The sequence below is a fragment of the chloroplast genome of Salvia miltiorrhiza (genome assembly GCF_028751815.1).
Source record: "Salvia miltiorrhiza chloroplast, complete genome".
Lineage (NCBI taxonomy): Eukaryota > Viridiplantae > Streptophyta > Magnoliopsida > Lamiales > Lamiaceae > Salvia > Salvia miltiorrhiza.
Genome location: NC_020431.1, coordinates 45,001 through 72,806, shown reverse-complemented (window position 1 = coordinate 72,806; position 27,806 = coordinate 45,001). Strand labels below are relative to the sequence as shown.

The 27,806-nt window shown below is 35.9% G+C and overlaps 25 protein-coding genes and 7 non-coding genes across 33 annotated transcripts in view. All coding sequences in view use genetic code 11, as the record gives it.

Moving 5' to 3' along the window:
* Positions 1–66: 66 nt before the first annotated feature.
* On the bottom strand, positions 67–1,593 carry psbB (PSII 47 kDa protein). The gene has a single exon. It carries the CDS (start codon positions 1,591–1,593, stop codon positions 67–69), a length of 1,527 nt encoding a protein of 508 aa, YP_007507137.1.
* A 448-nt stretch (positions 1,594–2,041) lies between these two features.
* clpP (ATP-dependent Clp protease proteolytic subunit) lies at positions 2,042–3,952 on the top strand. Its single transcript has 3 exons — positions 2,042–2,112; positions 2,805–3,096; positions 3,725–3,952. The coding sequence occupies exons 1-3, from the start codon at positions 2,042–2,044 to the stop codon at positions 3,950–3,952; spliced, it is 591 nt and encodes a 196-aa protein (YP_007507136.1).
* Positions 3,953–4,075: 123 nt separating this feature from the next.
* Positions 4,076–4,189, top strand: rps12 (ribosomal protein S12; one part of a trans-spliced gene, as the record gives it; the record has 2 gene entries for this part). Coding sequences YP_007507135.1 and YP_007507090.1 both cover positions 4,076–4,189 — 114 coding nt within the window.
* An 810-nt stretch (positions 4,190–4,999) lies between these two features.
* rpl20 (ribosomal protein L20) lies at positions 5,000–5,386 on the top strand. Its single transcript has one exon. It carries the CDS (start codon positions 5,000–5,002, stop codon positions 5,384–5,386), a length of 387 nt encoding a protein of 128 aa, YP_007507134.1.
* Positions 5,387–5,617: 231 nt separating this feature from the next.
* On the bottom strand, positions 5,618–5,923 carry rps18 (ribosomal protein S18). The gene has a single exon. It carries the CDS (start codon positions 5,921–5,923, stop codon positions 5,618–5,620), a length of 306 nt encoding a protein of 101 aa, YP_007507133.1.
* A 165-nt stretch (positions 5,924–6,088) lies between these two features.
* Positions 6,089–6,289, bottom strand: rpl33 (ribosomal protein L33). Its single transcript has one exon. It carries the CDS (start codon positions 6,287–6,289, stop codon positions 6,089–6,091), a length of 201 nt encoding a protein of 66 aa, YP_007507132.1.
* Positions 6,290–6,740: 451 nt separating this feature from the next.
* Positions 6,741–6,875, bottom strand: psaJ (photosystem I subunit IX). Its single transcript has one exon. It carries the CDS (start codon positions 6,873–6,875, stop codon positions 6,741–6,743), a length of 135 nt encoding a protein of 44 aa, YP_007507131.1.
* A 290-nt stretch (positions 6,876–7,165) lies between these two features.
* On the top strand, positions 7,166–7,239 carry trnP-UGG. Its single transcript has one exon. It is a non-coding gene; the product is annotated as a tRNA-Pro (tRNA).
* A 170-nt stretch (positions 7,240–7,409) lies between these two features.
* Positions 7,410–7,483, top strand: trnW-CCA. The gene has a single exon. It is a non-coding gene; the product is annotated as a tRNA-Trp (tRNA).
* Positions 7,484–7,597: 114 nt separating this feature from the next.
* Positions 7,598–7,711, bottom strand: petG (cytochrome b6/f complex subunit V). The gene has a single exon. The coding sequence runs from the start codon at positions 7,709–7,711 to the stop codon at positions 7,598–7,600; it is 114 nt and encodes a 37-aa protein (YP_007507130.1).
* A 178-nt stretch (positions 7,712–7,889) lies between these two features.
* petL (cytochrome b/f complex 3.5 kDa subunit) lies at positions 7,890–7,985 on the bottom strand. Its single transcript has one exon. It carries the CDS (start codon positions 7,983–7,985, stop codon positions 7,890–7,892), a length of 96 nt encoding a protein of 31 aa, YP_007507129.1.
* An 806-nt stretch (positions 7,986–8,791) lies between these two features.
* psbE (photosystem II protein V) lies at positions 8,792–9,043 on the top strand. The gene has a single exon. It carries the CDS (start codon positions 8,792–8,794, stop codon positions 9,041–9,043), a length of 252 nt encoding a protein of 83 aa, YP_007507128.1.
* A 14-nt stretch (positions 9,044–9,057) lies between these two features.
* psbF (photosystem II protein VI) lies at positions 9,058–9,177 on the top strand. The gene has a single exon. It carries the CDS (start codon positions 9,058–9,060, stop codon positions 9,175–9,177), a length of 120 nt encoding a protein of 39 aa, YP_007507127.1.
* A 23-nt stretch (positions 9,178–9,200) lies between these two features.
* On the top strand, positions 9,201–9,317 carry psbL (photosystem II protein L). The gene has a single exon. It carries the CDS (start codon positions 9,201–9,203, stop codon positions 9,315–9,317), a length of 117 nt encoding a protein of 38 aa, YP_007507126.1.
* A 129-nt stretch (positions 9,318–9,446) lies between these two features.
* Positions 9,447–9,569, top strand: psbJ (photosystem II protein J). Its single transcript has one exon. It carries the CDS (start codon positions 9,447–9,449, stop codon positions 9,567–9,569), a length of 123 nt encoding a protein of 40 aa, YP_007507125.1.
* Positions 9,570–10,629: 1,060 nt separating this feature from the next.
* Positions 10,630–11,592, bottom strand: petA (component of cytochrome b6/f complex). The gene has a single exon. It carries the CDS (start codon positions 11,590–11,592, stop codon positions 10,630–10,632), a length of 963 nt encoding a protein of 320 aa, YP_007507124.1.
* Positions 11,593–11,797: 205 nt separating this feature from the next.
* On the bottom strand, positions 11,798–12,487 carry cemA (envelope membrane protein). The gene has a single exon. The coding sequence runs from the start codon at positions 12,485–12,487 to the stop codon at positions 11,798–11,800; it is 690 nt and encodes a 229-aa protein (YP_007507123.1).
* Positions 12,488–13,034: 547 nt separating this feature from the next.
* On the bottom strand, positions 13,035–13,589 carry ycf4 (photosystem I assembly protein Ycf4). Its single transcript has one exon. It carries the CDS (start codon positions 13,587–13,589, stop codon positions 13,035–13,037), a length of 555 nt encoding a protein of 184 aa, YP_007507122.1.
* Positions 13,590–14,043: 454 nt separating this feature from the next.
* Positions 14,044–14,154, bottom strand: psaI (photosystem I subunit VIII). Its single transcript has one exon. The coding sequence runs from the start codon at positions 14,152–14,154 to the stop codon at positions 14,044–14,046; it is 111 nt and encodes a 36-aa protein (YP_007507121.1).
* A 462-nt stretch (positions 14,155–14,616) lies between these two features.
* accD (acetyl-CoA carboxylase beta subunit) lies at positions 14,617–16,104 on the bottom strand. The gene has a single exon. The coding sequence runs from the start codon at positions 16,102–16,104 to the stop codon at positions 14,617–14,619; it is 1,488 nt and encodes a 495-aa protein (YP_007507120.1).
* Positions 16,105–16,794: 690 nt separating this feature from the next.
* rbcL (ribulose-1,5-bisphosphate carboxylase/oxygenase large subunit) lies at positions 16,795–18,228 on the bottom strand. Its single transcript has one exon. It carries the CDS (start codon positions 18,226–18,228, stop codon positions 16,795–16,797), a length of 1,434 nt encoding a protein of 477 aa, YP_007507119.1.
* A 784-nt stretch (positions 18,229–19,012) lies between these two features.
* Positions 19,013–20,509, top strand: atpB (ATP synthase CF1 beta subunit). The gene has a single exon. The coding sequence runs from the start codon at positions 19,013–19,015 to the stop codon at positions 20,507–20,509; it is 1,497 nt and encodes a 498-aa protein (YP_007507118.1).
* On the top strand, positions 20,506–20,907 carry atpE (ATP synthase CF1 epsilon subunit). Its single transcript has one exon. The coding sequence runs from the start codon at positions 20,506–20,508 to the stop codon at positions 20,905–20,907; it is 402 nt and encodes a 133-aa protein (YP_007507117.1).
* Positions 20,908–21,102: 195 nt separating this feature from the next.
* trnM-CAU lies at positions 21,103–21,175 on the bottom strand. Its single transcript has one exon. It is a non-coding gene; the product is annotated as a tRNA-Met (tRNA).
* A 188-nt stretch (positions 21,176–21,363) lies between these two features.
* On the top strand, positions 21,364–22,012 carry trnV-UAC. Its single transcript has 2 exons — positions 21,364–21,399; positions 21,976–22,012. It is a non-coding gene; the product is annotated as a tRNA-Val (tRNA).
* A 949-nt stretch (positions 22,013–22,961) lies between these two features.
* ndhC (NADH dehydrogenase subunit 3) lies at positions 22,962–23,324 on the top strand. Its single transcript has one exon. The coding sequence runs from the start codon at positions 22,962–22,964 to the stop codon at positions 23,322–23,324; it is 363 nt and encodes a 120-aa protein (YP_007507116.1).
* Positions 23,325–23,375: 51 nt separating this feature from the next.
* ndhK (NADH dehydrogenase subunit K) lies at positions 23,376–24,053 on the top strand. Its single transcript has one exon. The coding sequence runs from the start codon at positions 23,376–23,378 to the stop codon at positions 24,051–24,053; it is 678 nt and encodes a 225-aa protein (YP_007507115.1).
* Positions 24,054–24,163: 110 nt separating this feature from the next.
* Positions 24,164–24,640, top strand: ndhJ (NADH dehydrogenase subunit J). Its single transcript has one exon. It carries the CDS (start codon positions 24,164–24,166, stop codon positions 24,638–24,640), a length of 477 nt encoding a protein of 158 aa, YP_007507114.1.
* Positions 24,641–25,172: 532 nt separating this feature from the next.
* On the bottom strand, positions 25,173–25,245 carry trnF-GAA. The gene has a single exon. It is a non-coding gene; the product is annotated as a tRNA-Phe (tRNA).
* A 298-nt stretch (positions 25,246–25,543) lies between these two features.
* trnL-UAA lies at positions 25,544–26,083 on the bottom strand. Its single transcript has 2 exons — positions 26,047–26,083; positions 25,544–25,593 (listed from the first exon to the last, which is right to left on the bottom strand). It is a non-coding gene; the product is annotated as a tRNA-Leu (tRNA).
* A 675-nt stretch (positions 26,084–26,758) lies between these two features.
* trnT-UGU lies at positions 26,759–26,831 on the top strand. Its single transcript has one exon. It is a non-coding gene; the product is annotated as a tRNA-Thr (tRNA).
* A 377-nt stretch (positions 26,832–27,208) lies between these two features.
* The window catches only part of rps4 (ribosomal protein S4), a 606-nt gene continuing 8 nt past the window's right edge, over positions 27,209–27,806 (top strand). The window contains exon 1 of the mRNA in view: positions 27,209–27,806. This exon is cut by the window's right edge and continues 8 nt beyond it. Coding sequence (YP_007507113.1) covers positions 27,209–27,806 — 598 coding nt within the window.

Sequence of the window (27,806 nt, the reverse complement as noted above, 5' to 3'; positions counted from 1 at the left end):
TCACTCCGGTACTCTATGTAAAATCCCCCCTAAAATAGAGGGGAAAAATGCCAAAGCGGTCTTGTATCAGACTGCCTGTCTTCTTGTAGTTGGATCCCCAAGTTTTTGGAATGCTCCAAACTCTACTTGAGCATCCAAATCTGGGTCAATGCCGGCAAAAACATCTCTGAACAAGGTTCTAGCACCATGCCAAATGTGTCCGAAGAAGAAGAGCAAAGCAAACGAAGCATGCCCAAAAGTAAACCAACCCCTTGGACTGCTACGAAAAACACCATCGGATTTCAAAGTTGCGCGATCTAATTCAAAAATTTCACCCAATTGAGCACGTCTAGCATATTTTTTCACAGTAGCAGGATCACTATAACTGACTCCATTAAGTTCGCCGCCATAAAACTCAACGGTTACACCTACTTGTTCAACACTATACTTGGATTCTGCCCTTCGAAAAGGTACATCCGCTCTAACAATCCCGTCGCCGTCTACCAAAACGACTGGAAATGTTTCAAAAAAAGTGGGCATACGACGTACAAAAAGCTCACGCCCTTCTTTATCTCTAAAGATAGGATGTCCTAACCATCCTACCGCTATTCCATCTCCGTTATCCATTGAGCCTGCCCTAAATAATCCTCCTTTTGCCGGATTATTGCCGATATAATCATAAAAAGCTAATTTTTCAGGAATTTTAGACCAGACTTCTGATAAACTTTGATTTTCGGCTAGCCCGGCGCTAACTCTTCGATATATCTCTTGCTGGAAATAACCCTGATCCCATTGATAACGAGTGGGACCAAACAATTCGATGGGAGTAGTTGCTGAACCATACCACATAGTTCCAGCAACAACAAAAGCTGCAAAAAAGACAGCCGCGATACTACTGGAGAGTACAGTTTCAATATTTCCCATACGTAACCCTTTGTATAGACGTTGTGGCGGTCGAACGCTAAGATGGAATAGACCCGCTAATATGCCCAGTGTACCTGCTGCAATATGATGAGAAGCTATTCCTCCCGGAACAAAAGGATCAAAACCTTCCACGCCCCACGACGGATTTACAGGCTGTACTCTTCCCGTCAGTCCATAAGGATCGGACACCCATATTCCAGGGCCGTACAGACCTGTTACATGAAATGCACCAAAACCAAAGCAAGCCACCCCGGAGAGAAATAAATGAATTCCAAAGATCTTGGGCAAATCCAAAGAGGGTTTTCCTGTACGTTCATCAGAAAATATTTCTAGATCCCAATAGACCCAATGCCAGATAGCTGCCAAAAAGCATAAGCCAGAAAACACAATATGTGCCCCAGCTACACCTTCATAACTCCAAATCCCCGGATTCGTTACAGTTCCGCCTGTGATACTCCAACCCCCCCACGAATTGGTTATTCCTAAACGAGTCATGAAGGGTATAACGAACATACCCTGTCTCCACATCGGATCAAGAATAGGGTCAGAAGGATCAAAAACTGCTAATTCATACAAAGCCATCGAGCCCGCCCAACCAGCAACCAGAGCTGTATGCATTATATGAACGGAAAGCAACCGGCCGGGATCATTCAATACAACGGTATGAACACGATACCAAGGCAAACCCATGGAAAATACCCCTTCATCGAAGAAAAATAGACACTACGTAACTTTATTGCATTGGAAAGGTTATACTATGACTATCCTATAGACTTCCCCTGTTCAGTAGATTACTTCCTAACAAGGGTTAGGATTCTATTCGTAATAATGGAAGAATTCGGTTCGTAAGAACAAAGAGAAGCAGATTTATTCTATACTCGATAAGTACCAATATGCAATGGTGGATTGATACCATTTTCTATGAGTAAATGTGTCCATCCTTCATTTATCATTAGAAGGATCTATTCGTAAAAATGTTCCTTTATTTATTTTGTATTTCTTTCTAAATTCTAAATTTTTCTAATCTAGGGATAAAATAAATATGATAAAGTCAATATTATAAAGACAATAAAACCATATTGTTACGTTTCCACATCAAAGTGAAATATAGTATTTAATTCCTTTTTTCTTTCAATCCATGCCTATTGGTGTTCCAAAAGTACCCTTCCGAAGTCCTGGAGAGGAAGATGCATCTTGGGTTGACGTATAGTGCGACTTGTCAGATATATTGGGTCATATGGAATTTCCCCATTCTCTCCCCCGACCGAGATATCCTCTGTTTCGCCCAAGAAAGATAAATTGAATCATCGAAAAATTGGAGCGTGAACTGCAATTAAATGCATTATTGGGGGGAATTCATAGAATTATATCAATTAGAATAATTTATGGTTGGCTTTGGCTGGACGAAAAAAATGAGGTATCCAGACTCCGTTTAGAAAAACCCAATTGGTAATATATTTATGATTACTACGTGTATCATAAATGATTATTTGTAAAGTCATAACAACAAGAAATGGTGATGGGAAAATTTGTCCTATATGTGCAAATCAAAATCGGGCGGATCTTTACCCGGAGTAGAGCATAAACCTAAAAAGATGAAAGAGGCCCATTCAGGAACAAGAAAATATCATCACGATTTGGATTGAATTTCGATGAAAGAATACATCAATGAGAAGTAAATTCGATAAGTTTATTTACCCCTTTTTTTATATTATCAAAGAAGAAATCAAAATGCATCTTTTTTGAAAAATTGAAGAAAAAGTAAAAAGGTAGAAAAACTCGAAAAATAAAAGAAAGAGGGCTGGAATCTATACATTGATTCTTTTCTTCGCTGTTTTTTTTGAACCGTATGCATCAAAAGGTGCATGTACGGTTCCTAAGGGATACAATTTTACCCTACTCAACCGACTTTATCGAGAAAGATTACTTTTTTTAGGCCAAGAGGTTGATAGCGAGATCTCGAATCAACTTATTGGTCTTATGGTATATCTCAGTATTGAGGATGAGACCAAAGATCTTTATTTGTTTATAAACTCCCCTGGTGGATGGGTAATACCCGGAGTAGCCATTTATGATACTATGCAATTTGTACGACCAGAAGTCCATACAATATGCATGGGATTGGCCGCGTCAATGGGATCTTTTATTCTTGTTGGAGGAGAAATTACCAAACGTCTAGCATTCCCTCACGCTTGGCGCCAATGAAGTTTTTTTATTTGAGAGAAAAAAGAAAACTATGCCTTCGCCATATGAATATTAAGTAATAATAGCATGGCACTTCGAATTCGATATGATTTTTTTTTTTTTTTTTTTTTTAAAAGATTTGATTATGTATCGAGAGAGTAGTATGAGATAAAAGATATTTCCGACTTTCTCTTATCTATCGGAAGTCCAATTCAGCGTCACAAACTTATTTGTTTTCACACCGATGGGCTCTTAACAATATTTAAGTTATAAAAAAAGAGTGCGAAAAAAACCAAATTTTCTTTTTTGGTTAGCTCAAAAAGAAACTTTGGGATTGCTGAATCAAAGACAAAAAAAAGAATCCATTTTAAAATAGAAAGCAGCGGAGCCATCATAGTATTTTTGCACTTCTCCCAAAAAAAAAAAGAAGGGTGGCATTTTGATCGTTTACCCATCTGGGGTTGATAGATTCTATTTTTATCTTTCTTGAACGGGAAAGTAGGGGTTAATTTCATTATAGAGCCGTATGCAATGCATAAAAGATAATGCCCGTACGGTTGTTCAATTCTATCCTTTTTCCTATTTTTCTTTATCTTTCTTTTCTGTTTCTTTCATCACACCAGATAGAACTATTATCAGGGTAATGATCCATCAACCTGCTAGTTCTTTTTATGAAGCACAAACGGGAGAATTTATCCTGGAAGCGGAAGAACTGCTGAAACTACGCGAAACCCTCACAAAGGTTTATGTACAAAGGACGGGCAAACCTTTATGGGTTGTATCTGAAGACATGGAAAGAGATGTTTTTATGTCAGCAACAGAAGCCCGAGCTTATGGAATTGTTGATCTTGTAGCAGTTGAATGAAAAAATGGATTTTGTGCAAATCAGTGATTTGATATTTTATCTATGAGTTGACTATATAAATAGTAAATAAAAAAAATCCGGTTAGGATCAATCTAAACCAGCCCATTATGTATATGACTCAACATGCCAACTATTAAACAACTTATTAGAAATACAAGACAGCCCATTCGAAATGTCACGAAATCACCCGCTCTTCGGGGGTGTCCTCAGCGTCGAGGAACATGTACTAGGGTGTATGTGCGACTCGTTTAGATCATGAGCTGACACAAAAAAGCCAAGAAAACCGCTTCCAGTATGAATGATCAGTACCAGTGAATAGGATAGAATGGAAGAAGGGACTCCATTCACTATCTAAAAATAAGCAAATCTATCCTTCTATTGTGTAGAAAGTTTATGGTTTCCATTGGTGCAAATCCAATCACCTGAATTTAAGATGAGACACAATTTTCCATTGGTAGCAAATGGTTATCCATTAAGCGGAAAAATCTTATTGAAATTCAAAAAAAAACAGAAAAATGAAGTTATCGCTCGGTCAAGAACGGAGTACGAGGGTCAGCTACCCAGCAAACTTTCATAATTAAATACCGTTACTGTATAGGTGGGTCTCTTTGTGAAAGACCTATTACTGGATAATTCATAGGTAGAGCCAAAGAGTGTGGTGTGAACTATACAAGTTACCAATAACATTGATGAAATATTAAATGAAGCCAAAGGCTCCGGTGTATAGAGAAGACCTCGCCGTTTAAGAAGTAACCATAGAAACGAGGAAACCCACTATTTATTTATTGATTTAATTTCTATTTCTTTTTTTTTTTTGACTAGATTTTTGACACCTAGCAAAAGAAATTTTCCTATTTCTTTCATATTTCGCAGTAAAATACCAAAAAATCGTGGTCGGGAAGGTTATAGTAGCCAAAGCCATTGGAATTTTGATTTTATACATTGGAAAAATCCGTTTGGTTATTAGTTATTAATAGGCCAAGACGGGAAAAATAATAACTGAAAGAAAAAAATCAATTAGTTATTTGTCAAAATTTTATTTATTCAATGACTAGAGTTAAACGCGGATATATAGCCCGAAAACGTAGAACAAAAATTCGTTTATTTGCATCAAGTTTTCGAGGGTCTCATTCAAGACTTACTCGAACGATTACTCAACAGAAAATAAGAGCTTTGGTTTCGGCTCGTCGGGATAGGGATAAGCAAAAGAGAAACTTTCGTCGTTTGTGGATCACTCGGATAAACGCAGTAATTCGAGAAAAGGGAGTATCCTATAGTTATAGTAAATTAATACATGATTTATATAAGAGGCAGTTGCTTCTTAATCGTAAAATACTGGCACAAATAGCTATATCAAATAGGAATTGTCTTTATATGATTTCCAACGAAATCAGAGAAAAAGTGGATTGGAAAGAATACACCGAAATAATTTAAATGGGGTTCCCCGGAGAATGAACTCCGGGAGGGTGGAGTTGGAATCAAAATTACTCTGAGAAATGCGCTTAAAGTAGTCAAAATGAACGAACACGTTCAATAAAAAAATCTTTTTTTCCGATTCGTTTTTTTTTACGACACAGAAATCTGGATTCTCAGATTTGTCAAAAAAACACGAATTCATGTTTGAGTTCGGATTGGAATTCTGATTGAAGTGAACAAAAAACAAGCCTATTTATTTCTGGTTCTAAGACCGGTAGTTCTAGTAGTCGACTCAATTCTTTCAAATTGTTTCTCATTATTGAGAAAAGGTAACAAAGATAAAATACGAGCTTGTTTTATAGCAATAGTAATTAATCGTTGTTGTTTCAAGGTCAATCTATTCACTCGTCTAGATAATATTTTTCCCTGTTCACTAATAAATCGACTAATTAAACTCATGTTTCTATAATCAATTCGATCCCCCGATTGAATCGGGGGCAAACGCCTACGAAAAGATCGCTTGGATTTAAGAAAGGGTCGCTTGGATTTATCCATGGTTTGTTTGTTTAGTTTATTTCTTATCCCGAAAATGCTATTCCTTAATTGTCATTTGAACTCCAAATAGGATTTATTTCAATGCAATATCTTCTAGTTATATTTCAATGTGTTCTATATAATGTCATTTTTCCCCTTTCAAGGATAAGACATCCTTGGTTCAATCTATTTCTTTATTTCCCCATGAATCATATGTTTGTAACAATAGGGACAGAATTTTCGCAATTCTAATCGATTGGGTGTATTGTGCCGGTTCTTTTGAGTAATATATCTGGAAATACCCGTTGATACCTTCTTAACACCGTTTTGTATACAACTGGTACATTCCAAAATGACCGCTACCCGCGCATCTTTCTTCTTGGCCATGAACCTCCCTTGGATTTTTGATTTACTCAACTCTTCTATTTGAATTCGAAATGAAGAAAAAGAAAGGAAGGAAAAAATAGAAGTTATTAACTTGAAATCCAACTCTAAAAGAAAAAGATAAAAATCAATTAAATCAAAGCAAAGCCCAAAGTCATACATAATAAATAATTAAGTAAGACAATGATAATGAGTTCGTTCGAAAATCTATTTAACTCCGAAGGGCAGTTAAAGATCTTGTATTCTTGCCCTAGACCGCGACTTTCCTACTCTACCCCCACGTTTAATTCGAATTTGAGACTGAGTCTCGCAGAGGTTGAATCCACTTTTATTCTTTCTCTTTCGTCCCTTATTCTAAATTAGAAAAAAAGGGAAAAAAGAGAAAATAAGGGGGGATTAGTCACAGATATTTGATTGTATTTCTAATCTTCTTCATTCCTTCCGGTGTCAACAGCTATAATGAAAAAAAGGGGAATGTCAACGCATCGGGGAAAAAACGATTAATCTCTATCAATAGACCTGCTAAAGCCCCGAACCATAGCGTACTTAGTACTGGGGCCACGGAGAGATATGTTTTTAGATCTCGCATTGAAAAACCTCCTTTTTTTGATTTTAATACATAAAGCATATATGATCAGATGCATATGTAATATAGTTAAGGGCTGCTTAGAGTTGTACACGGAATCCCTAATTCCAATTGAAATGTACAACGATCCATAAGATTTCCCCTTCTTATTATTATATGTTAAATATGTTAAAATAGGTTAAATGAGGCCAAAAAAAGACGAAATGGTCAGAAAACTTTGTTTCTCAATGCAGGAACTAGGGATGTGGAAAACAAGACAGGAATTCTCTACAATTACACTGTAGAACAATTGAAGGGATGTGGCGCAGCTTGGTAGCGCGTTTGTTTTGGGTACAAAATGTCACAGGTTCAAATCCTGTCATCCCTACCTATTACTGCCCCTTTGAGCAGTAAGGAGGAATCAACCGAGATCGGTTCAAATTGCGTTGCACGGAATCGTTCATTTTTATGAAACTATAGCATATAAATAAAAGGAAAATGGATTCGTTTTAAAAGAAAGAATCTTTTCTTTACATTCTTTTCTATCCTGATAAGAAAGCGCTCTTAGTTCAGTTCGGTAGAACGCGGGTCTCCAAAACCCGATGTCGTAGGTTCAAATCCTACAGAGCGTGATTTTTTCTTGATAGATCCAATTAAAATGAAATGAATTCAGTCGCTTGGACAACAATTCGAATTTTACCTCCTGTGGATTAAAGAAAGGAGGAGGCCAATCAAATTTGAATTAATCAAAGGTCCAACTGATCACCACGCCTGTATTGTAAATATGCAGTTACGAATAATCCAGCCAAAGTAATAGGAATTAGACCTAACACGATTCCAAATAGAAAAACTTCAATCATTTCAATTTTGTTTTTGAAAAGGAGAAAAAAAGCGGTAATATCTATACCTAAATATTAATTCGAATTGATGTGAATCTCAATGACCAAGAAGTGACAATTGACATGGTAAGTAACTCTAGAATACACAGAATCTCACAGGAGGATTTCCTTTCTAAATCGTTTCTTTTAAATAGAAAGTTTAAATAAGTCGTATCTTGCTCAGACCAATAAATAGAGCTGAAGTTATAGTTAAAGCCACTAGTAGAAAACCGAAATAACTGGTTATAGTAAGCATGAAGGGGCTAAATGAAATCTGGTATTTTTATCCATATGTTTCTAAAGCATTTACCTAAGTTTCCATTTTCCTAAAATAGGAAGATATACAAAAATACCAATTGAAAGAATAAGTTCAATTGCAAATTTTTGATTCATCTATCATTACAGATAGCAGGAACAAAGAGAAAGTGACAGGCATATAAAATGAAACCGCTTCCTCATTTCTAAGATCTAGCCATCTCGTGATTCCTATCAACCAAGCCGTCGAGAATAAACGAACTGGATTGTGTAACTTCATTCAAAAACGAAACTCTTTTTGAATTATTATTTTGAATTCCATTTTTTTGGAATACTATGTTTTCCATTTTTTCGTTCGATATTTTAAAATAAAGCCTCTTCCTTGTAGATCGAATCGGACAATTCAAAAATTCCTTAAAATAAAAGGAGGTATTCGAAAAAAAACTGCCTCTACAACCATGAAAAATAAATTTCTAGATCTCGCATCCACTTAAAATTGAATTGTGGAAATATGAGAATCTCTTTCATTGTAAGAATTTTCTATTTATATTAAATACAGCATCATTTTACATCAACAGGTAAAGGAAAAGAAAAAATAAATTTTTTAGCATTTCCTTTTGATACTGATTCAAATTGCGTTGCTGTGTCAGAAGAAGCATAGCTATACTGATTCGGTATACTCTAAAGATGCCCTTGGTACAATATTGACGATCCTACAAAGATCCCATTTCAGTGATTGCCTTTTACTGATCTCATCTTTTACGGAATCGATCCCCTTTGACTGTACAAGAATATGTGGAGCTGAGCATGTCTGGAAGCACAGGAGAACGTTCTTTTGCTGATATTATTACCAGTATTCGATATTGGGTCATTCATAGCATTACTATACCTTCCCTATTCATTGCGGGTTGGTTATTCGTCAGTACCGGTTTAGCTTACGATGTATTTGGAAGCCCTCGGCCAAACGAGTATTTCACAGAGAGCCGACAAGGAATTCCATTAATAACTGGCCGTTTTGATTCTTTGGAACAACTCGATGAATTTAGTAGATCGTTTTAGGAGGCCCTAATCAAATGACTATAGATCGAACCTATCCAATTTTTACAGTACGATGGTTGGCTGTTCATGGCCTGGCTGTACCTACCGTCTTTTTTTTGGGGTCAATATCAGCAATGCAGTTCATCCAACGATAAACCTAATCCCGAATTATAGAGCTATGACACAATCAAACCCGAATGAACAAAGTGTTGAATTGAATCGTACCAGTCTCTACTGGGGGTTATTACTCATTTTTGTACTTGCTGTTTTATTTTCCAATTATTTTTTCAATTAGGAAAATGAAAGAAAAAAACGAATCATTCTAGGCATTCTCTTAGCCCGTTCGGAAGGATCTCATAATTATCCCTGACTGTTTATGTCTCTAGCACGACCACTTGATGAAATTTGGAGGGAAGTGGAGTAAATGGCCGATACTACTGGAAGGATTCCTCTTTGGATAATAGGTACTGTAACTGGTATTCTTGTGATCGGTTTAGTAGGCATTTTCTTTTATGGTTCATATTCCGGATTAGGTTCATCCCTGTAGTAATCGGATGAATGGAGTTGTGACATGAAAGCGTAAGAACTCAACGGGATTCCCTTCTTTAGTTTGTCTGATTCGAGGGGAAAGGGCCCGTTGGGTTCTTAAGAATCAGAGTCTTTTTTGTCTAAATGGCAAAGTGGATTTCTTTTTCTGCTGGTTCAAAAAACTCCATTCTATTTTTTCTGATGATGCTTTTGAAAAATGCACTTCATTGGTTGATTCAGAACACCTCTTCCTTGATCTTGATAGTATCTATGGGTACTTTCCAAGTTAGAACAAAGAGGGAATCACTCAATTTCCTGGATTATAATTTTATTTTATATATATATATAATTATTCTATATTTTCGGTTTCTTCAGATTCTATTTCTGTAGATTAGATCTCGCACAAATACTTTCTAGACTCTTTCTTACCCTATTTATTCCTATATTTTTTGAGATTTGAGTATCTCAATGGAAAGTTCATTGACTAAGTTTTATTTTTTTTGTCCACTACTTTCTATAAATATAATATATATTTTATTGTACGTAATAAATCGAAAAAAAAAGTAAAGTTCCGATACATCTGTAAAACCGAAAACAAGACTAGGAGTTTTTGACAAACAGATTACTCTTTCGACACAAGAAGGGGGGTTTAGAAAATTCCTTTTCTTGTGTCGAAGACTAGGAAGACAAAACAAATAATGCCTCCTAGAATTTTTTGTTCCCCACACTTCTAGTTCGCTAGTTCGTTCGATTACCCGCTTATTTATGCTAATCTCTATGCCAATTTTATGGCATTGAAATCTGGCAATAGTAACACAGTCCTGTCAATTCAATTTGAACAAAGAAAAGGGTGGTAAAGCCCTAAAGTCAAATAAAATAGTCTTCTTCAAACAAAAACCTACCTATTATGACTAAGAATGCGTTATGACTAAGAGTGCGCTACAAGGGAGTCCCCGAAGTTTGTAGAAAAAGAGCAAGTAAATAAAAGGTTTTTCAGAATTTATTTTTTTTTGATCATATAGAATTGACAACCCCAATTTTGTTCTTTTTACGAACCTGATGTCGATAAATCCGCGAGTCTAGAAATTCATTTCGGCTAATTGAACCTTCTCGAACTGTTTCTTTTTAAGAACTAAAAATATTTGTGCCAAAATAACAGATGCCAAGAAGACCAAAAGGCCTTGGACACGTAATGGATCTTGAAGTACTATTTCGGCATCTCCCTGACCAAATCCACCCACATTAGGATTACTCGTTAATGGTTGATCAAATTTGATGGATTCACCCTCTGAAACAAGAACTTCTGGTCCTGGAGGGATAATATCAACCACTTGACGTCCATCCGATGGATCTGTTATGATTATTTCATATCCCCCTTTTTCTTTTCGTATGATTTTGCTTACTATGCCCGCCCCTGTAGCATTATAAACTGTATTGTTACTCTTGCTTCCGTCGGGATAAATCTGACCCCTTCCCCTATTTCCTCCTACATATATAGGATATTTTAAGAAGTGAACATCTTTCTTAGTAGCGGGGTCGGGGGAAAGAATAGGAAAGGTGATTTCACTATATTTCTGGCCGGGGACAGGCCCTATTACAAGAATATTTTTTTTATTAGGGCGATAGCTCTGAAAAGACAAATTTCCTATCTTTTCTTTCATCTCGGGAGAAATACGATCGGAAGGAGCTAATTCAAACCCCTCCGGTAAAATAAGAACAGCCCCCACATTCAAACCCCCTTTCTTACCATTAGCAAGGACTTGTTTCACTTGCTTATCATAAGGAATTCGAACAACTGCTTCAAATACAGTATCAGGAAGTACTGTTTGTGGAACCTCAATATCCACGGGCTTATTAGCTAAATGACAATTGGCACATACAATACGCCCAGTCGCTTCTCGTGGATTTTCATAACCCTGCTGTGCAAAAGTGGGATATGCACTTGAAACGGGTGCCCGAGTTATGATATATATCATGAGCGATACGGAAATAGATTGAGTAATATGTTCCTTTATCCAAGAAAAAGTATTTCTAGTTTGCATGGTCTAATCATTGGTCTGAAAATTTCTACAATAAATTGGGTAGGTCGCTAGTATAGTTTCCTATCCACGATTCTGCTATTTATTGGAATCATTTTACTGGAATACTATAGTATAAAAATAGTCTGAAAACCGCCCGAATAGAATGTTTTTAATACTTATCAAAGTAAGAAACGTTCTAATTGGATTAATATTGGTGGATGATTTATCAATCATTCATTGAATGATAAATAACTACAAGTGATGGAGATACACGATTTAAATAACGAAAAATCCAATATTTAAAAATAGTATCGAGAATAACCGGAAAAGTGGAAACAAGACCAGATATAATTTGATCATTATGACCAAATCCAAAATCTTTGTACACAGAACCAATCATTAGTTCCCAGCCGTGGGGTGAATGAAATCCGATACATAAATCAGTTAATAAAAGAATCGAAAAGGCTTTTACTGTATCACTTAAGTTATATAGGAATTCCTGAGCCCAAGAGTTAAGAATAACAAGTTCTTCATTACCTAAAATCGAATAACCACTTAGAATAACAAAACAGATTATATTTGTCGAGAAGTGTAAAATTGTATGGATACGATCCTCGTTGTGTATCTTGATTAATTGGATCGTTTCTTTGTGGATTCCTATAAGAAACTTTTGTAGATATGTCTCCGAGTATTCCTTGATCATTTCTTCCAAGAAGAGGATTTCGTCTAATTCTATGAACTTTTCTAGAATACTTTTTTCTTGAATATCATTCAAAAAAATTTCAGATTGGCCGATATCCGCCCAATTAATAACCCAAGATTCCATACTTTTAGTAAATGAGAGAGAAATCCACCAGGGCAGAAAGACTATAGATGCAAGATACAAAAGAGGAGTGAAAGCTTTCTTTTTTGCCATTTTTTGCCTGTCAATTTTTAATTAACCCACTCCATTTGTCGACTTTATATAATCGAACCTTTCTTTGAAACATGAGTTGTAGACAAGGTATCAAACCTATGAATCTATTTTATTTATGATTTTGTTTTGAATCTAGAAACAATACAGAAATAGACTAAGACTCCACTTCGAATTTGACTAAAGAAATAATACAAGTGTTTCCAGATATCTCAATTCATCAAATTCCAAACAAAACAAGTGTCTCCTTTCGATGAATAGCCGAAAGAACCCCTTATTCTATGAAAATATCCAATATTTCAAAAAAATTAGCGGCAAAACAAGACAGAAACAGGCCAGTTATCATTATTAAGAAAACCCATTTATTGGGTAGTAAAGAACACAAATGAAAGGATAAAAAGGTCGATTGAAAAAAAAGAATTTACAAGATATGGTTTATCTGCATCTGTTTATCCTAAACTTAGTTATAGAAAAAACAGGATTCTTGCGTTTTTTCCCTCCTGCTGAGAAAGCATTCGTTCTTCAGCCCAGTTCCTTTTCTTTCTCAAAATCAAAATACTTCAATTGGTACGCGCAAGAAATAGGCCAATTCCGCGGCTTTTTGTTCAATTTCTCGTGGAGTCAAATTCTCATCAGTACGAGTCAACGGAACAGCCCCCCGGCCTCTGATATCCATATAAAGGACAGGACGAGCAAAAATACCCTCTTTAACTTCTATTCGAACGGATTGAATATCTTTTATAAGGAATCGCAGGAATATGCGACGATTTTTTCCAGGAAATCCCCAACGAAAAATACACACTATTCCTTCCTTTCTATCAAATCGATCATAACCACTACCTACATTCCAGGAGATTGTGCACCACAAATAGGAACTAATAAAGAGACCCGCAATCCCGTAGAAAGACATCACGATCCCCTGTGGAAAAAAAATGATTTGCTGAGACGGAACAAAAGATATTAAATTTCTACCAAGAAAACTGGAAGTTCCAACCAACAAGAATCCTAATGAACCTAAAAAAACGATAAGGGCCCAGCAAAAATTACTTAGTTTTCGAGACCCCGTTATAAGTTCTATCCATATATGTTCTGATCGCCAACTCATACTTCATCCGATTGCATTTTATTGAAATTGAGAGAATACCCCAAATGATTTTGACTTTACTTTTTTTGTTTCCGAATGAACTTTCATTAACTAGCACTAGTTTGGTGTGAACTAGCACTAGTTTAATGGGAACTTTTAGGGGTAATTCATCAAATTTGTTTAGATCTAAAATAATAACATACCCCTCATATGATCCCAATATACATATTGATATACATATAGATCGACCAACTTTACATTTTAGGCATCCAGCGATCCTGATCTATTTGAAACTGGCTAGAATTGAGTTACCTACTAGATTAGATCATTTTCTGCAGGCATAAGAGCTTTTTCCTTTATGTTCGGCAGAAATCATATGTTCTACCCTATATTTCTTTTCCGAAATAAATATCTATGTTATGCTACAAGTATAAGTTTCAAAAAAAAAAAAGAATGAGATTGGGTCCCCTCAGATCTAAACAATCTTGTTTTTTTGAACATGAAGAAATAAAGAAGCCATTGCAATTGCCGGAAATACTAGGCCTACTAAAGGCACAAAAATAGAGGGAAAGTGGAAAGTTGTCATAAAATGGGGTACCTCGGTTTATTATTTGTACCTGTTCTTATTTTTTTTAATATCATATTTTATATTTATACTAATTATAATTAATAATTGTAATTATTATGAATTCGTAGTTATTATTAATTAATTAAATTTGAAAATTTTTCATTAGAGATATTAAGTATCTAAGTGAGTATATAGAATAAGTCCAAGGAATGTAGAACTAAATAAATGAACTTATTCATCTATCTACATGAAAGATACATATGATAATTCATTTCTTTCTTCGTTTCTTTGTGTTTTGTTCTTATCTTCGAATTTAATAAAGAAAGAGTTATCCGCAACTTTTGATTTTGATTCTTTCTACAATTAGATCTTAAGTCGCCAAAGAAAACTCCCTTTTTAGTGACTTTGATTCCGATAAGCTAAGATTCGGATAAGCTAACTACTTGTTTGCTACAAATAAAAAATGGAACTTAGTGCACTCTACTTGATTGAATTGGAATTCAAAGGAAAGAAGGCGTGGAGCTTAAATAACTCACTCAGAACACTTTTCAAAAGATTACGCGGTACGATTAGGTCGAATAAGCCCTTCTGGAATAAATATTCAGCCGCTTGTGAACCTTCGGGTACTGTTTTATTCAATGTTTGTTCAATTACTCTTTTACCCGCAAATGCAATGTAGGAGTTTGGTTCGGCAATAATAATATCTCCCAACATACCAAAACTGGCTGTTACCCCACCAGTAGTAGGAGATGTAAGGATTGATACATACAATAACTTTTTATTTGATTGATAATCATATAAAGCAGACGATATTTTAGCCATTTGCATTAGGCTCAAACTCCCTTCTTGCATGCGCGCTCCCCCCGAAGCGCACACTATAATAAGAGGTAGAAATTGATTGGTAGCGTACTCAATCAAGCGGGTGATTTTCTCCCCGACTACGGATCCCATACTACCCCCCATAAACTGAAAATCCATAACCCCAATTGCTACAGGAATACCATTTAGTTGACCTATGCCTGTTTGAACAGCCTCAGTTAATCCTGTCTTTCTTTGATAAGAATCAATCCGATCTTTATAAGGCTCCTCCTCCGAATGAAATCCAATGGGATCCAGAGAGACCATGTCTTCATCCATAGGGTCCCAAGTACCGGGATCGATCGAAACTTCGATTCTTTCTGAACTACTTATTTTCAAATGGTATCCACACTGTTCACAAATATTCATTTTTGATTGCAAAAATTTCTTATAATTTAATCCATAACAATTTTCGCATTGAACCCACAAATGCCTGTATTTTTGAGTTGCATCAAGATCACTAGACCTTTCTCTTAGAGTTAAATCACTGTTCTTAGCGCGGGTTGGTATACTGGACCCCCCGCCTTCACTATTAGTTTTACGTTTATCAAAAATGCACCTAGAAATGTAACCGTCACTACTATCACTTACAATGGACGTATCAATACAGATTTGAGACTGAAGATAACTGTCAATGCAACTAGTAATGTGATTATTCCAACTAGATTGAGTATCATACATGTAACGATTGTATAAGGAATCTTCATTAGGAGAGCCAGATCCATTATTCATATAACTAGAATTGCGATAACTACAAAAATAACTTTCTAGTTCATTCAGAAAAGAATGATCGCTGTCAATCTCAAAAATCTGATTTTCTATATCAAAATAGATAGAATAACTATCTCCATTACTATCCCTAACTAAAAAAGTATCATCAGAGATGAAATTCCGAATGTCTTTGATACCAAATAAACGACCAACATCACTGTAACTAGAATTTCCACGACCCCTCCAACTATGAATGTTTTTAGCCCTACCTTTTGGATGCAGATCTTCACTTTCACTAGTATTTTCAAAAGGACTAAGATTGTCCATTAATTTCTTTATCCCATACCCGCGTTGTAACTCCTTCTTAAACACCGTCGAATTAAACCACCATCTTCCCATAGAGTTTTCGTGCCCCCTATTTGTACTATATTATATAAAAATACAATAGATGAATAGTCATTCGATCCACAATTCTTTATTTTGATTTGAATCTATTATTTCCTATCAAACTAAACATAGAAATTCAATCACTACTTGTGAATAGGGATTCTCTTTTGTGGAAATCCGGGAATAAGACTTCACTATAAATATGATATATGAATATGATGGAATCCCTTTTTATTCTTAAAAAAAATGAAAAAAAGGGTTTTTCTTCTGTCTCTTCGCATCAAACAAAAAAAGAAATGCTTGTTCTCTCCTAGAAAGAATTTTTTCGTAAAATCTCGTCTAATAACAAGTAAAAAATTAAGACTCTATTCGAACACGGAACGAAAAAGACAATATACAGGATGGGTCAAAAGATTTATGATACTTCGCTTGATTCAGAGAAACTACAGGATATATAAATAATATACCAATCCCAAGGATCCATAGGTTTAATTGTGGATCCAAGACAACAATAGAAAAATTCGAGTCTTATATTTCGATTTCAAATCTTCTATATCTAGAGATATGTGTATTTATCCAAAATACGTGCAATGCGCTAGAATCTTTGTATTCGGCTCAATCCTTTTAGTAAAAGATTGGGCCGAGTTTAATTGCAATTCAATTAAGAGAATGGAGAGTAATTACTTTTCATTTTCCTTATTTTTATTTATCCAAAGTATCCACTGCTTTAAACTCAAATTTGATTTCTTTCCATACCTCACAAGCGGCAGCTAGTTCAGGACTCCATTTGCAAGCTTCACGGATAATTGCATTACCCTCAGCAGCAAGATCGCGTCCTTCATTACGAGCTTGTACACACGCTTCTACAGCTACTCGGTTAGCTACAGCACCTGGCGCATTACCCCAAGGGTGTCCTAAAGTTCCTCCACCGAACTGTAGTACGGAATCGTCTCCAAAGATCTCGGTCAGAGCAGGCATATGCCAAACGTGAATACCCCCTGAAGCCACGGGAATAACACCGGGCAGGGAGACCCAATCTTGAGTGAAATAAATACCGCGACTTCGATCTTTTTCAACAAAATCATCACGCAGTAAATCAACAAAGCCTAAAGTAATGTCTCTCTCTCCTTCAAGTTTACCTACTACGGTACCAGCGTGAATATGATCTCCACCGGACAGACGTAACGCTTTAGCTAGTACACGGAAGTGCATACCGTGATTCTTCTGTCTATCAATAACTGCATGCATTGCACGGTGAATGTGAAGAAGTAAGCCATTATCTCGGCAATAATGAGCCAAAGTGGTATTTGCGGTGAATCCTCCTGTTAAGTAGTCATGCATTACGATAGGAACTCCCAATTCTCTAGCAAATATAGCTCTTTTCATCATCTCTTCGCATGTACCCGCAGTAGCATTCAAGTAATGCCCTTTGATTTCACCTGTTTCAGTCTGTGCTTTATAAATTGCTTCGGCACAAAATAAGAAGCGGTCTCTCCAACGCATAAATGGCTGGGAGTTCACGTTCTCATCATCTTTGGTAAAATCAAGTCCACCGCGAAGACATTCATAAACCGCTCTACCATAGTTTTTAGCAGATAACCCCAATTTAGGTTTAATAGTACATCCCAGCAGAGGACGACCGTACTTGTTCAATTTATCTCTTTCAACTTGGATCCCATGAGGCGGGCCTTGGAAAGTTTTAACATAAGCAACAGGAATTCGCAGATCTTCCAGACGTAGAGCACGTAGGGCTTTGAATCCAAATACATTTCCTACAATGGAAGTAAACATGTTAGTAACAGAACCTTCTTCAAAAAGGTCTAAAGGGTAAGCTACATAACAGATATATTGATCTTTTTCTCCAGGAACGGGCTCAATGTGGTAGCATCGCCCTTTGTAACGATCAAGGCTGGTAAGTCCATCGGTCCACACAGTTGTCCATGTACCAGTAGAAGATTCGGCAGCTACCGCGGCCCCTGCTTCTTCAGGCGGAACTCCAGGTTGAGGAGTTACTCGGAATGCTGCCAAGATATCAGTATCTTTGGTTTCGTATTCAGGAGTATAATAAGTCAATTTGTACTCTTTAACACCCGCTTTGAATCCAACACTTGCTTTAGTCTCTGTTTGTGGTGACATAAATCCCTCCCTACAACTCATGAATTAAGAATTCTTACAACAACAAGGTCTACTCGACACGAATGAATTGGGCGTTAATGAAACTTTTCCCAAGAATCTTTCACAAACTTCCCAACTAATACTAATATTATCAACTAATCAGAATGTTTGATTATTAGACCATGGTATTTGATTTACCAAACACATCATTATTGTATACTCTTTCATATATATAGCGCAACCCCATTTTTCTTTTTGATCTTTTTTGGAATCGAAATACCTAACCTAACTAATCAAAAATTCCCTCTTGACAGTGGTATATGTTGTATATGTAAATCCTAGATGTGAAAGTAGGGCTAATTCATCTATGAAATGATGATGAAAGGGTATAAAAACGAAAAAAATAGGCTATAGACCTAAATCGATATGCTGAAATAAAAAAGAAGAAAAGCCAATAAGAATAACATAGAAATAATGAATCGTAATGTAAATAGAGTTCGGGTTCGAATTCCATAGAATATTTTCTATAATATAGATGGGATTGTCTATCATTATAGACAAATGAAAAACTTTCTCAAGATCTTTATTCATCCACTTGAAATTTTTCAAATAGCTTGCTTGAGTTTGAAAATTAACTCATTGAAGAGTAAACGATTGAATTGGATTCGATTGGAGGGCACCAACAAAATTGAGTGCTAACTCCCATTTGTTATTGAATTAACTGATCGACATACTATCAGACATTTATTTTGAATTCGATAATTTTCACAAAAAAATTTCGACATATTTTTTTATTTATTATATTATGAGAATGAATCCTACTACTTCTGGTTCTGGGGTTTCCACGCTTGAAAAAAAAAACCTGGGGCGTATTATCCAAATCATTGGTCCGGTACTAGATGTGGCCTTTCCGCCAGGACAGATGCCTAATATTTATAACGCTCTGGTAGTTAAAGGCCGAGATACTGTTGGTCAACCAATTAACGTGACTTGTGAGGTACAGCAATTATTAGGAAATAATCGAGTTAGAGCTGTAGCTATGAGTGCTACAGATGGTCTGATGAGAGGAATGGAAGTGATTGATACGGGAGCTCCTCTAAGTGTTCCAGTCGGTGGAGCGACTCTAGGACGCATTTTTAATGTGCTTGGAGAGCCTGTTGATAATTTAGGTCCTGTAGATACTCGTACAACATTTCCTATTCATCGATCTGCGCCTGCCTTTATACAGTTAGATACAAAATTATCTATTTTTGAAACAGGAATTAAAGTAGTAGATCTTTTAGCACCTTATCGCCGTGGGGGAAAAATCGGACTATTTGGTGGAGCTGGGGTTGGTAAAACGGTACTCATTATGGAATTGATTAACAATATTGCCAAAGCCCACGGGGGGGTATCCGTATTTGGCGGAGTAGGTGAACGTACTCGTGAAGGAAATGATCTTTACATGGAAATGAAAGAATCTGGAGTAATTAATGAAGAAAATATTGCAGAATCAAAAGTGGCTTTAGTTTATGGCCAGATGAATGAACCGCCGGGAGCTCGTATGAGAGTTGGTTTGACTGCTCTAACGATGGCGGAGTATTTCCGAGATGTTAATGAACAAGACGTACTTCTATTTATCGACAATATCTTCCGTTTCGTTCAAGCCGGATCCGAAGTATCAGCCTTATTGGGTAGAATGCCTTCCGCTGTCGGTTATCAACCCACCCTGAGTACTGAAATGGGCTCTTTACAAGAAAGAATTACTTCTACCAAAGAAGGATCCATAACTTCTATTCAAGCGGTTTATGTACCTGCAGACGATTTGACCGATCCTGCCCCTGCTACCACATTTGCACATTTAGATGCTACTACCGTACTATCAAGAGGATTAGCTGCCAAAGGGATCTATCCGGCAGTAGATCCTTTAGATTCAACCTCAACCATGCTTCAACCTCGGATCGTTGGTGAGGAACATTATGAAACTGCGCAAAGAGTTAAGCAAACTTTACAACGTTATAAAGAGCTTCAGGACATTATAGCTATCCTTGGGTTGGACGAATTATCCGAAGAGGATCGTTTAACCGTAGCAAGAGCGCGAAAAATTGAGCGTTTCTTATCACAACCCTTTTTTGTAGCCGAAGTATTTACCGGTTCTCCGGGGAAATATGTTGGTCTAGCAGAAACCATTAAAGGGTTTCAATTGATCCTTTCCGGAGAATTAGATGCTCTTCCTGAGCAGGCCTTTTATTTAGTAGGTAATATCGATGAAGCTACCGCGAAGGCTATCAACTTAGAAATGGAGAGCAATTTGAAGAAATGACTTTAAATCTTTGTGTACTGACCCCTAATCGAATTGTTTGGGATTCAGAAGTGAAAGAAATCATTTTATCTACAAATAGTGGTCAAATTGGCGTATTACCGAATCATGCTCCTATTGCTACAGCTGTAGATATAGGGATTTTGAGAATACGCCTTAAGGACCAATGGTTAACGATGGCTCTGATGGGCGGTTTTGCTAGAATAGGCAATAATGAGATCACTGTTTTAGTAAATGATGCGGAAAAGGGTAGTGATATTGATCCACAAGAAGCTCAGGAAACTCTTGAAATAGCAGAAGCTAGTTTGAGAAAAGCTGAAGGAAAGAGACAAATAATTGAGGCAAATCTAGCTCTCCGACGAGCTAGGACAAGAGTCGAGGCTGTCAGTGCAATTTCATAACTAGTTGGTTCGTTCAAATAATCAAAAGAGTTTCTGTTTCTAAACCCTATTTTGATTGCATTCACTCGACAGAATCCAATTTTGATATAACGCAATTCAAAAATGAAATAAATAAAAATACAAAATCTATAAAAAGAGAAAAGGGTGGGGCAAAAAACTTATTAGATACCGGAGTCAATGGTATCTAATAAGTTCTACCTACTATTGGATTTGAACCAATGACTCCCGCCGTATGAAAGCAATACTCTAACCACTGAGTTAAGTAGGTCATTTATCATCCTAAAAAGAACCAAATGGAACCCATCCCGTCGATGGATTATAAATATCATATTCCTTATAAGCAATAATAATCGAACCAATACCACTCAAAAATTCAAAAATTTAGGATGTTGGATCATAGAATATTCATCTTGACAACAAATTATATACATGATAAAATATGCATCACAAGCACTAAGGGCTATAGCTCAGTTGGTAGAGCACCTCGTTTACACGCGCGCCAATGTTTTTTCAGGGGAATCCACCATACAATCCAAAAAATGGATCTTATTGAGAAATCTACGTCTTACTCTATAATAACTTTAAGAGAACAATAGCCTGACGAGAGGTTCGGTCCTATTTGAGTGCCCTTTTAGGTACCAAACAGGCCCCATCTTGAGATATTGATAAGGTGAATACCCGTATATTCAATGCCAGGCATAATGAGTATAAGGCCCTCAAAAAATCTCTTTTCGTCCTATGAACTTGAAGGTGTATGAAGTTTCATATTGGATTTTTTAAGCCGAACGATAGAGACTTCATTTAACTTCAAATTCGAGGCCAAAGGCAGACCTACGTCAAAATAACTTCACCTTTGAAACACTTTGGGAGTGCTCCTGAATTAGAATCCCAAATAATGAATCAGAGCACATGGAGCCATCTCCTTATCTTATTTTTCTGTCAAGAAAAAATATGGCGGATTGGCTGATATTTCTATCAGTTAATGAAAGAGCCCAATGCAAAAAAAATGCATGTTGGGTCTTTGAAACAGTTCATATCATTTTGATAATAATAAGTTTGGTCTGTTTTACCGAGAAGGTCTACGGTTCGAGTCCGTATAGCCCTATAAAAAAATGAATAAAATTCATATTTTCATTTGAAATAAAAAATTGTATAATTTTGATTTCTTCATTCTTGTTTGTTGCTTGTAACTGACCGGTTATTTCATTGAAACAAAATTTGTCCTAAAAACTCACTCACGAGAATCGTTTAAAGCAGAACAGAAAAGCCAAAAAACGGATTTCAAGGGATCGAATCCATTTTTTTCCAAACAAACCAAACCTTAGTCATTAATCATCGGAGGGAAATTCCATATGAATATGAATTTTCCTGCCCACAATCAAGGGGTTAAGCCAGTGATACTCCTTTTCTTTGGTATACCTTACCAATACCCGGCGAAGAACACCAAAACAAAAAGGGGGGGTGGTCTTCTTTTTCTGTATTCAATCAAGAGACAACCCCACCCAGATCTAATAAACGGAATATACCAACACTAAGATTAAGATATTCGAAATCCTGAGATGGAAATACCTACCCATTCTCGTACATTTGAATACTTGTTCTATTCTAAATTACTAAGAAAAAAACCCCCCGACTCTATTCCTAAAAAATGAAAAAATCAAAATATCGAACTCACATTTTGATAAAGAAAATTCAAATAATCAAAAGAATAATAAATTTGAAATTCTTAAACACAAAATAATAATTCTATTTGCTTTCTTTAGGAAGAATCCTGGGCGAAAACAAGAAAATTTGTCTAAGTGTAACATCTAGAGTTATACTAACTAAAGCAATTAAAGAAAATTGAACTAAAAAAATGAAGTAGACTGGAAATAGGATCCTGATCAAGTCAGTCGATAAATCTTCAAATGAGATATGCCCTGGAATAATCAAAGGAAACTAGACAGTTTGGTCAAAATGAATTCTTGTTTTGACTAACTAGTTATCGATGACTTTACAACTTCAATTCGACTCAACCAATCCGGTATATTTTCCACGTTCATAGGAGTGCGTCTATGTTTTTGCTTTACGAATATGATATTTTTTGGGCATTTCTAATAATCTCAAGTCTTATTCCTATTTTGGCATTTTTAATTTCTGGGATTTTAGCCCCGATTAGGAAAGGGCCGGAGAAACTTTCTAGTTATGAATCGGGTATAGAACCAATGGGCAACGCTTGGTTACAATTTAGAATCCGTTATTATATGTTTGCTCTAGTTTTTGTTGTTTTTGATGTTGAAACGGTTTTTCTTTATCCATGGGCAATGAGTTTCGATATATTGGGCGTATCTGTATTTATAGAAGCTTTAATTTTCGTGCTTATCTTAATTGTTGGTTTAGTTTATGCATGGCGAAAGGGGGCATTGGAATGGTCTTAGCTCCTGACTATTCAGACAATAAAAAGAAAAGGGAAAAAAGGTTGAAAAGTTATGAATTCCATTGAGTTTCCTTTACTTAATCGAACAGCCGAAATTTCAGTTATTTCAACTACATTAAATGATCTTTCAAATTGGTCAAGACTCTCCAGTTTATGGCCGCTTCTCTATGGTACCAGTTGTTGTTTTATTGAATTTGCTTCACTAATAGGATCACGGTTTGACTTTGATCGTTATGGACTAGTACCAAGATCGAGTCCTAGACAAGCAGATCTAATTTTAACAGCTGGAACAGTAACAATGAAAATGGCCCCCTCCTTGGTGAGATTATATGAGCAAATGCCCGAACCGAAATATGTTATTGCTATGGGAGCCTGTACAATTACAGGGGGGATGTTCAGTACCGATTCTTATAGTACTGTTCGGGGAGTCGATAAACTAATTCCCGTGGATGTCTATTTGCCAGGTTGTCCCCCTAAACCGGAAGCAGTTATAGATGCTATAACAAAACTTCGTAAGAAAATATCTCGAGAAATCTATGAAAATAGAATTGGCTCTCAACAAGCAAATCGGTGTTTTACGACCAATCACAAGTTTCATGTTGGACGCAATATTCATACTGGAAATTATGATCAAAAATTCCTCTATCAACCGGTACCTACTTCAGAAATCCCTACTGAAAACTTTTTCAAATATAAAAGTTCAGGATCTTCTCAGGAATTTGTGAATTAGGCAGGACTCCTTGTTGTACAGAATAACAAGCAGCGAGTCAATTTTCATCCATTTGATCGAGAATGTGAACTATTCTAACTAAAAATATAAAAATGTGGGAGATAAAAAAGATGCAGGGTCGTTTATCTGCTTGGCTAGTCAAGCACGCGATAATTCATAGATCTTTGGGCTTTGATTATCAAGGAATAGAGACTTTACAAATAAAGCCCGAGGATTGGCATTCTATTGCCGTCATTTTATACGTATATGGTTACAATTATCTACGCTCCCAATGTGCCTATGATGTAGCACCTGGTGGACTGTTAGCTAGTGTGTATCATCTTACCAGAATAGAGTATGGTGTGGATCAACCAGAAGAGGTATGCATAAAAGTATTTGCCTCGAGGAGGAATCCTAGAATTCCGTCCGTTTTCTGGGTTTGGAAAAGCGTGGATTTTCAAGAACGAGAATCCTATGATATGTTGGGAATCTCTTATGATAATCATCCGCGCTTGAAACGTATTTTAATGCCTGAAAGTTGGATAGGATGGCCCTTGCGTAAGGATTATATTTCCCCCAATTTTTATGAAATACAAGATGCTCATTGAATGATAAGAAAGCCACTTCCACTTATAAAATTTCAGAGATTCAAGGGTTGGCTTTGCCGTTCTAGATTAACCAGAATAATTGAGGTCTCTTTTGTATTAGCTTAGGGAATTGTGAATAGGCCAACAAAAAAAGTAGAATTAGGAATTCGTTGGGATTCTTAGATTTATTTGGATTTCGTATTCGTATGAGCCGAACCAATAGGATGAATCAAAGGAGTTCTCCACCATGAACCTTAAAGTCATGTTGAGACGAATTAAGAAATTGAATAGGAATGAAAATACCAAGAAATAGAAGGGTATCAAATTCGATTTATTTGTATTGTAAATGAAAGAAAAAAAGGAGAAAATAGAATTTTATTTATTTAAGAAACTTTTCCCACCTATTTTAGAGTATTTTATAGATGGGGTATATCTCGCCAAGATAGATAAAAGAAAAGTATGGATTATGGTCCATATTCCAAATCAATACGTATCTCGCTTCATATCAATTAATTTCTATTTTTAAAAGAAAGATTAAAAAAACGAAACCATGTGTCAGGAACCAGATTTGAACTGGTGACACGAGGATTTTCAGTCCTCTGCTCTACCAGCTGAGCTATCCCGACCATTTCCAATGTAGCATCCCACCCTCATTTTATTAGATGACTGGAGTCGATGTCAATTAAAGGGACACGGGGGATTACAAAGTTTTCTCCAAGTCCTGTAATTTCAATCAATGGTATTCATTCATATCGGCATTCCTTGCTTCATTTGCAATGTGTATTCTATATCACATGTGATAAGATAAGAGAAAGTCATTTACACCCAAATACGTTTGTCAAAGAATCAGAAAGATAAGGGAATTTGGAACCGCTAACGAAAAGGGGGGATAGGGTAAATATTTTAGGGGTCAAATAGGCTTTTTGGGGATAGAGGGACTTGAACCCTCACGATTTTTAAAGTCGACGGATTTTCCTCTTACTATAAATTTCATTGTTGCCGGTATTGACATGTAGAATGGGACTCTATCTTTATTCTCGTCCGATTAATAAGTTCTTTAAAAGATCTATCGAACTATGGAGTGAATGAGTTGATGAATATTCGATTTATTCTTCAACGTGAAATAAATTCACATCGATTTTTCCATTTTCATATTAAAAAAACAGATTCGGGCCAACATTAATCATTTGATATAGTATTCAATAGATGGGTTTATCCTTCATCCTTTCTAAAGTTTCCGTGGAAAGATTCCTCTACCGGCGCAGTCAACTCCATTTGTTAGAACAACTTCCATTGAGTCTCTGCACCTATCCTTTTTTTTGAAAAAACAGGATTTGGCTCAGGATTGCCCATTTTTATTAATTCCGGGGTTTCTCTGAATTTGAAAGTTATCACTTAGTAAGTTTCCATACCAAGGCTCAATCTAATTAAGTCCGTAGCGTCTACCGATTTCGCCATATCCCCGTCTTTTGTTTTGAGATTAAGATTTTATTAAAATATTATTCCTTTTTTCTTTCATTTATACTAGAACCTTTGAATTTATTAGATAGCGATTACTATCTCGAAAAAGTCTTTTTTGCTTACCTATAGGAAACCCGTATTTGATTGAATCAAATTGAATTTTATCATTTCTGTATCGGCAATTCAATATAGATTGATATATATCCTTTATATATCTTTCTCTTCATGCCATTTTTCCCATGCAATTGGGATACTTAAAGGTTCGATTCTTTTTTTCTTCTTAACTTCCCCTTTTATTTTACGAATGAAAGCCGAGGAATGTTTGATTAGTTATAATTAATCAACCAAATTAGGAAGAAATATAGAGAAATATTGTAGGATAGAAAATGGAGAAGTGTAACAAAAAGAATTTCAAATATCATGTGAATTCAAAATAAAAAAGTTTGACTATCTAAAAATAGTTAAGATTGACTATCCAATATTATTCTATTCGAATTTAGAATTGTGATAAAGAAATCAAAAATTTTATATCGCTATAGAAATCGTTATGTTCTATAATATCCAATATTTATTGGTAATTATGGATTCTATTCTTTTCTAGATTTCTAGAGACACTATACTTAGAGTAATAGTGTCTTGAATTCCTATGTATAGACAATTTCTATTACTATAATATGGGCCCGCTTAGCTCAGAGGTTAGAGCATCGCATTTGTAATGCGATGGTCATCGGTTCGATTCCGATAGCCGGCTTTTTTATATTTTTCATTTTTTTATTCCATTTTTCAAAAATGGAGAATCTTCCTTTGAAATCAAAGAATATTGAAAAGTGTCTTCCCCCCTTTCCAAAATCCATGAATTTTGGAAGTTCTAGGGGGAACTCATGACTATGCCAGGAAAAGGATCTTATCTATTATTATATATATAATAATAGATATTAATAGAAAGTTTGACTATTTATCCAATTTATCTCATTCTTCTGTATAGTATATAGTAATAGTAGAAGTACACTACTTCAGCAAACTTCGCTTCATTTAGTTCAGTTTGAGTTTCGATTTATTCTGTAAAATCAAATAAAAAAAAAAAAGAATGAAATGAATTCTAAATAAGAATTAAGGAGTCTTTATTTTATGTCGCGTTACCGAGGACCTCGTTTCAAAAAAATACGTCGCCTGGGGGCTTTACCAGGACTAACTAATAAAAGGCCTAAAGCCGGGAGTGATCTTAGAAACCAACCACGTTCCGGGAAAAAATCTCAATATCGTATTCGCCTAGAAGAAAAACAAAAATTGCGTTTTCATTATGGTCTTACAGAACGACAATTACTTAAATACGTTCATATCGCCGGAAAAGCCAAGGGGTCAACAGGTCAAGTTTTACTACAATTACTTGAAATGCGTTTGGATAACATCCTTTTTCGATTGGGTATGGCTTCGACTATTCCCGCAGCCCGCCAATTAGTTAACCATAGACATATTTTAGTGAATGAGCGTATAGTAGATATACCAAGTTATCGCTGCAAACCTCGAGATATTATTATGGCGAAGGATGAACAAAAATCCAAAACTCTGGTTCAAAATTCTCTCAACTCTTCCCCTCAGGCGGAAGTGCCAAACCATTTGACTCTTCACCCAGTCCAATATAAAGGACTGGTCAATCAAATAATAGATAGTAAATGGGTCGGTTTAAAAATAAATGAATTGCTAGTCGTAGAGTATTATTCTCGTC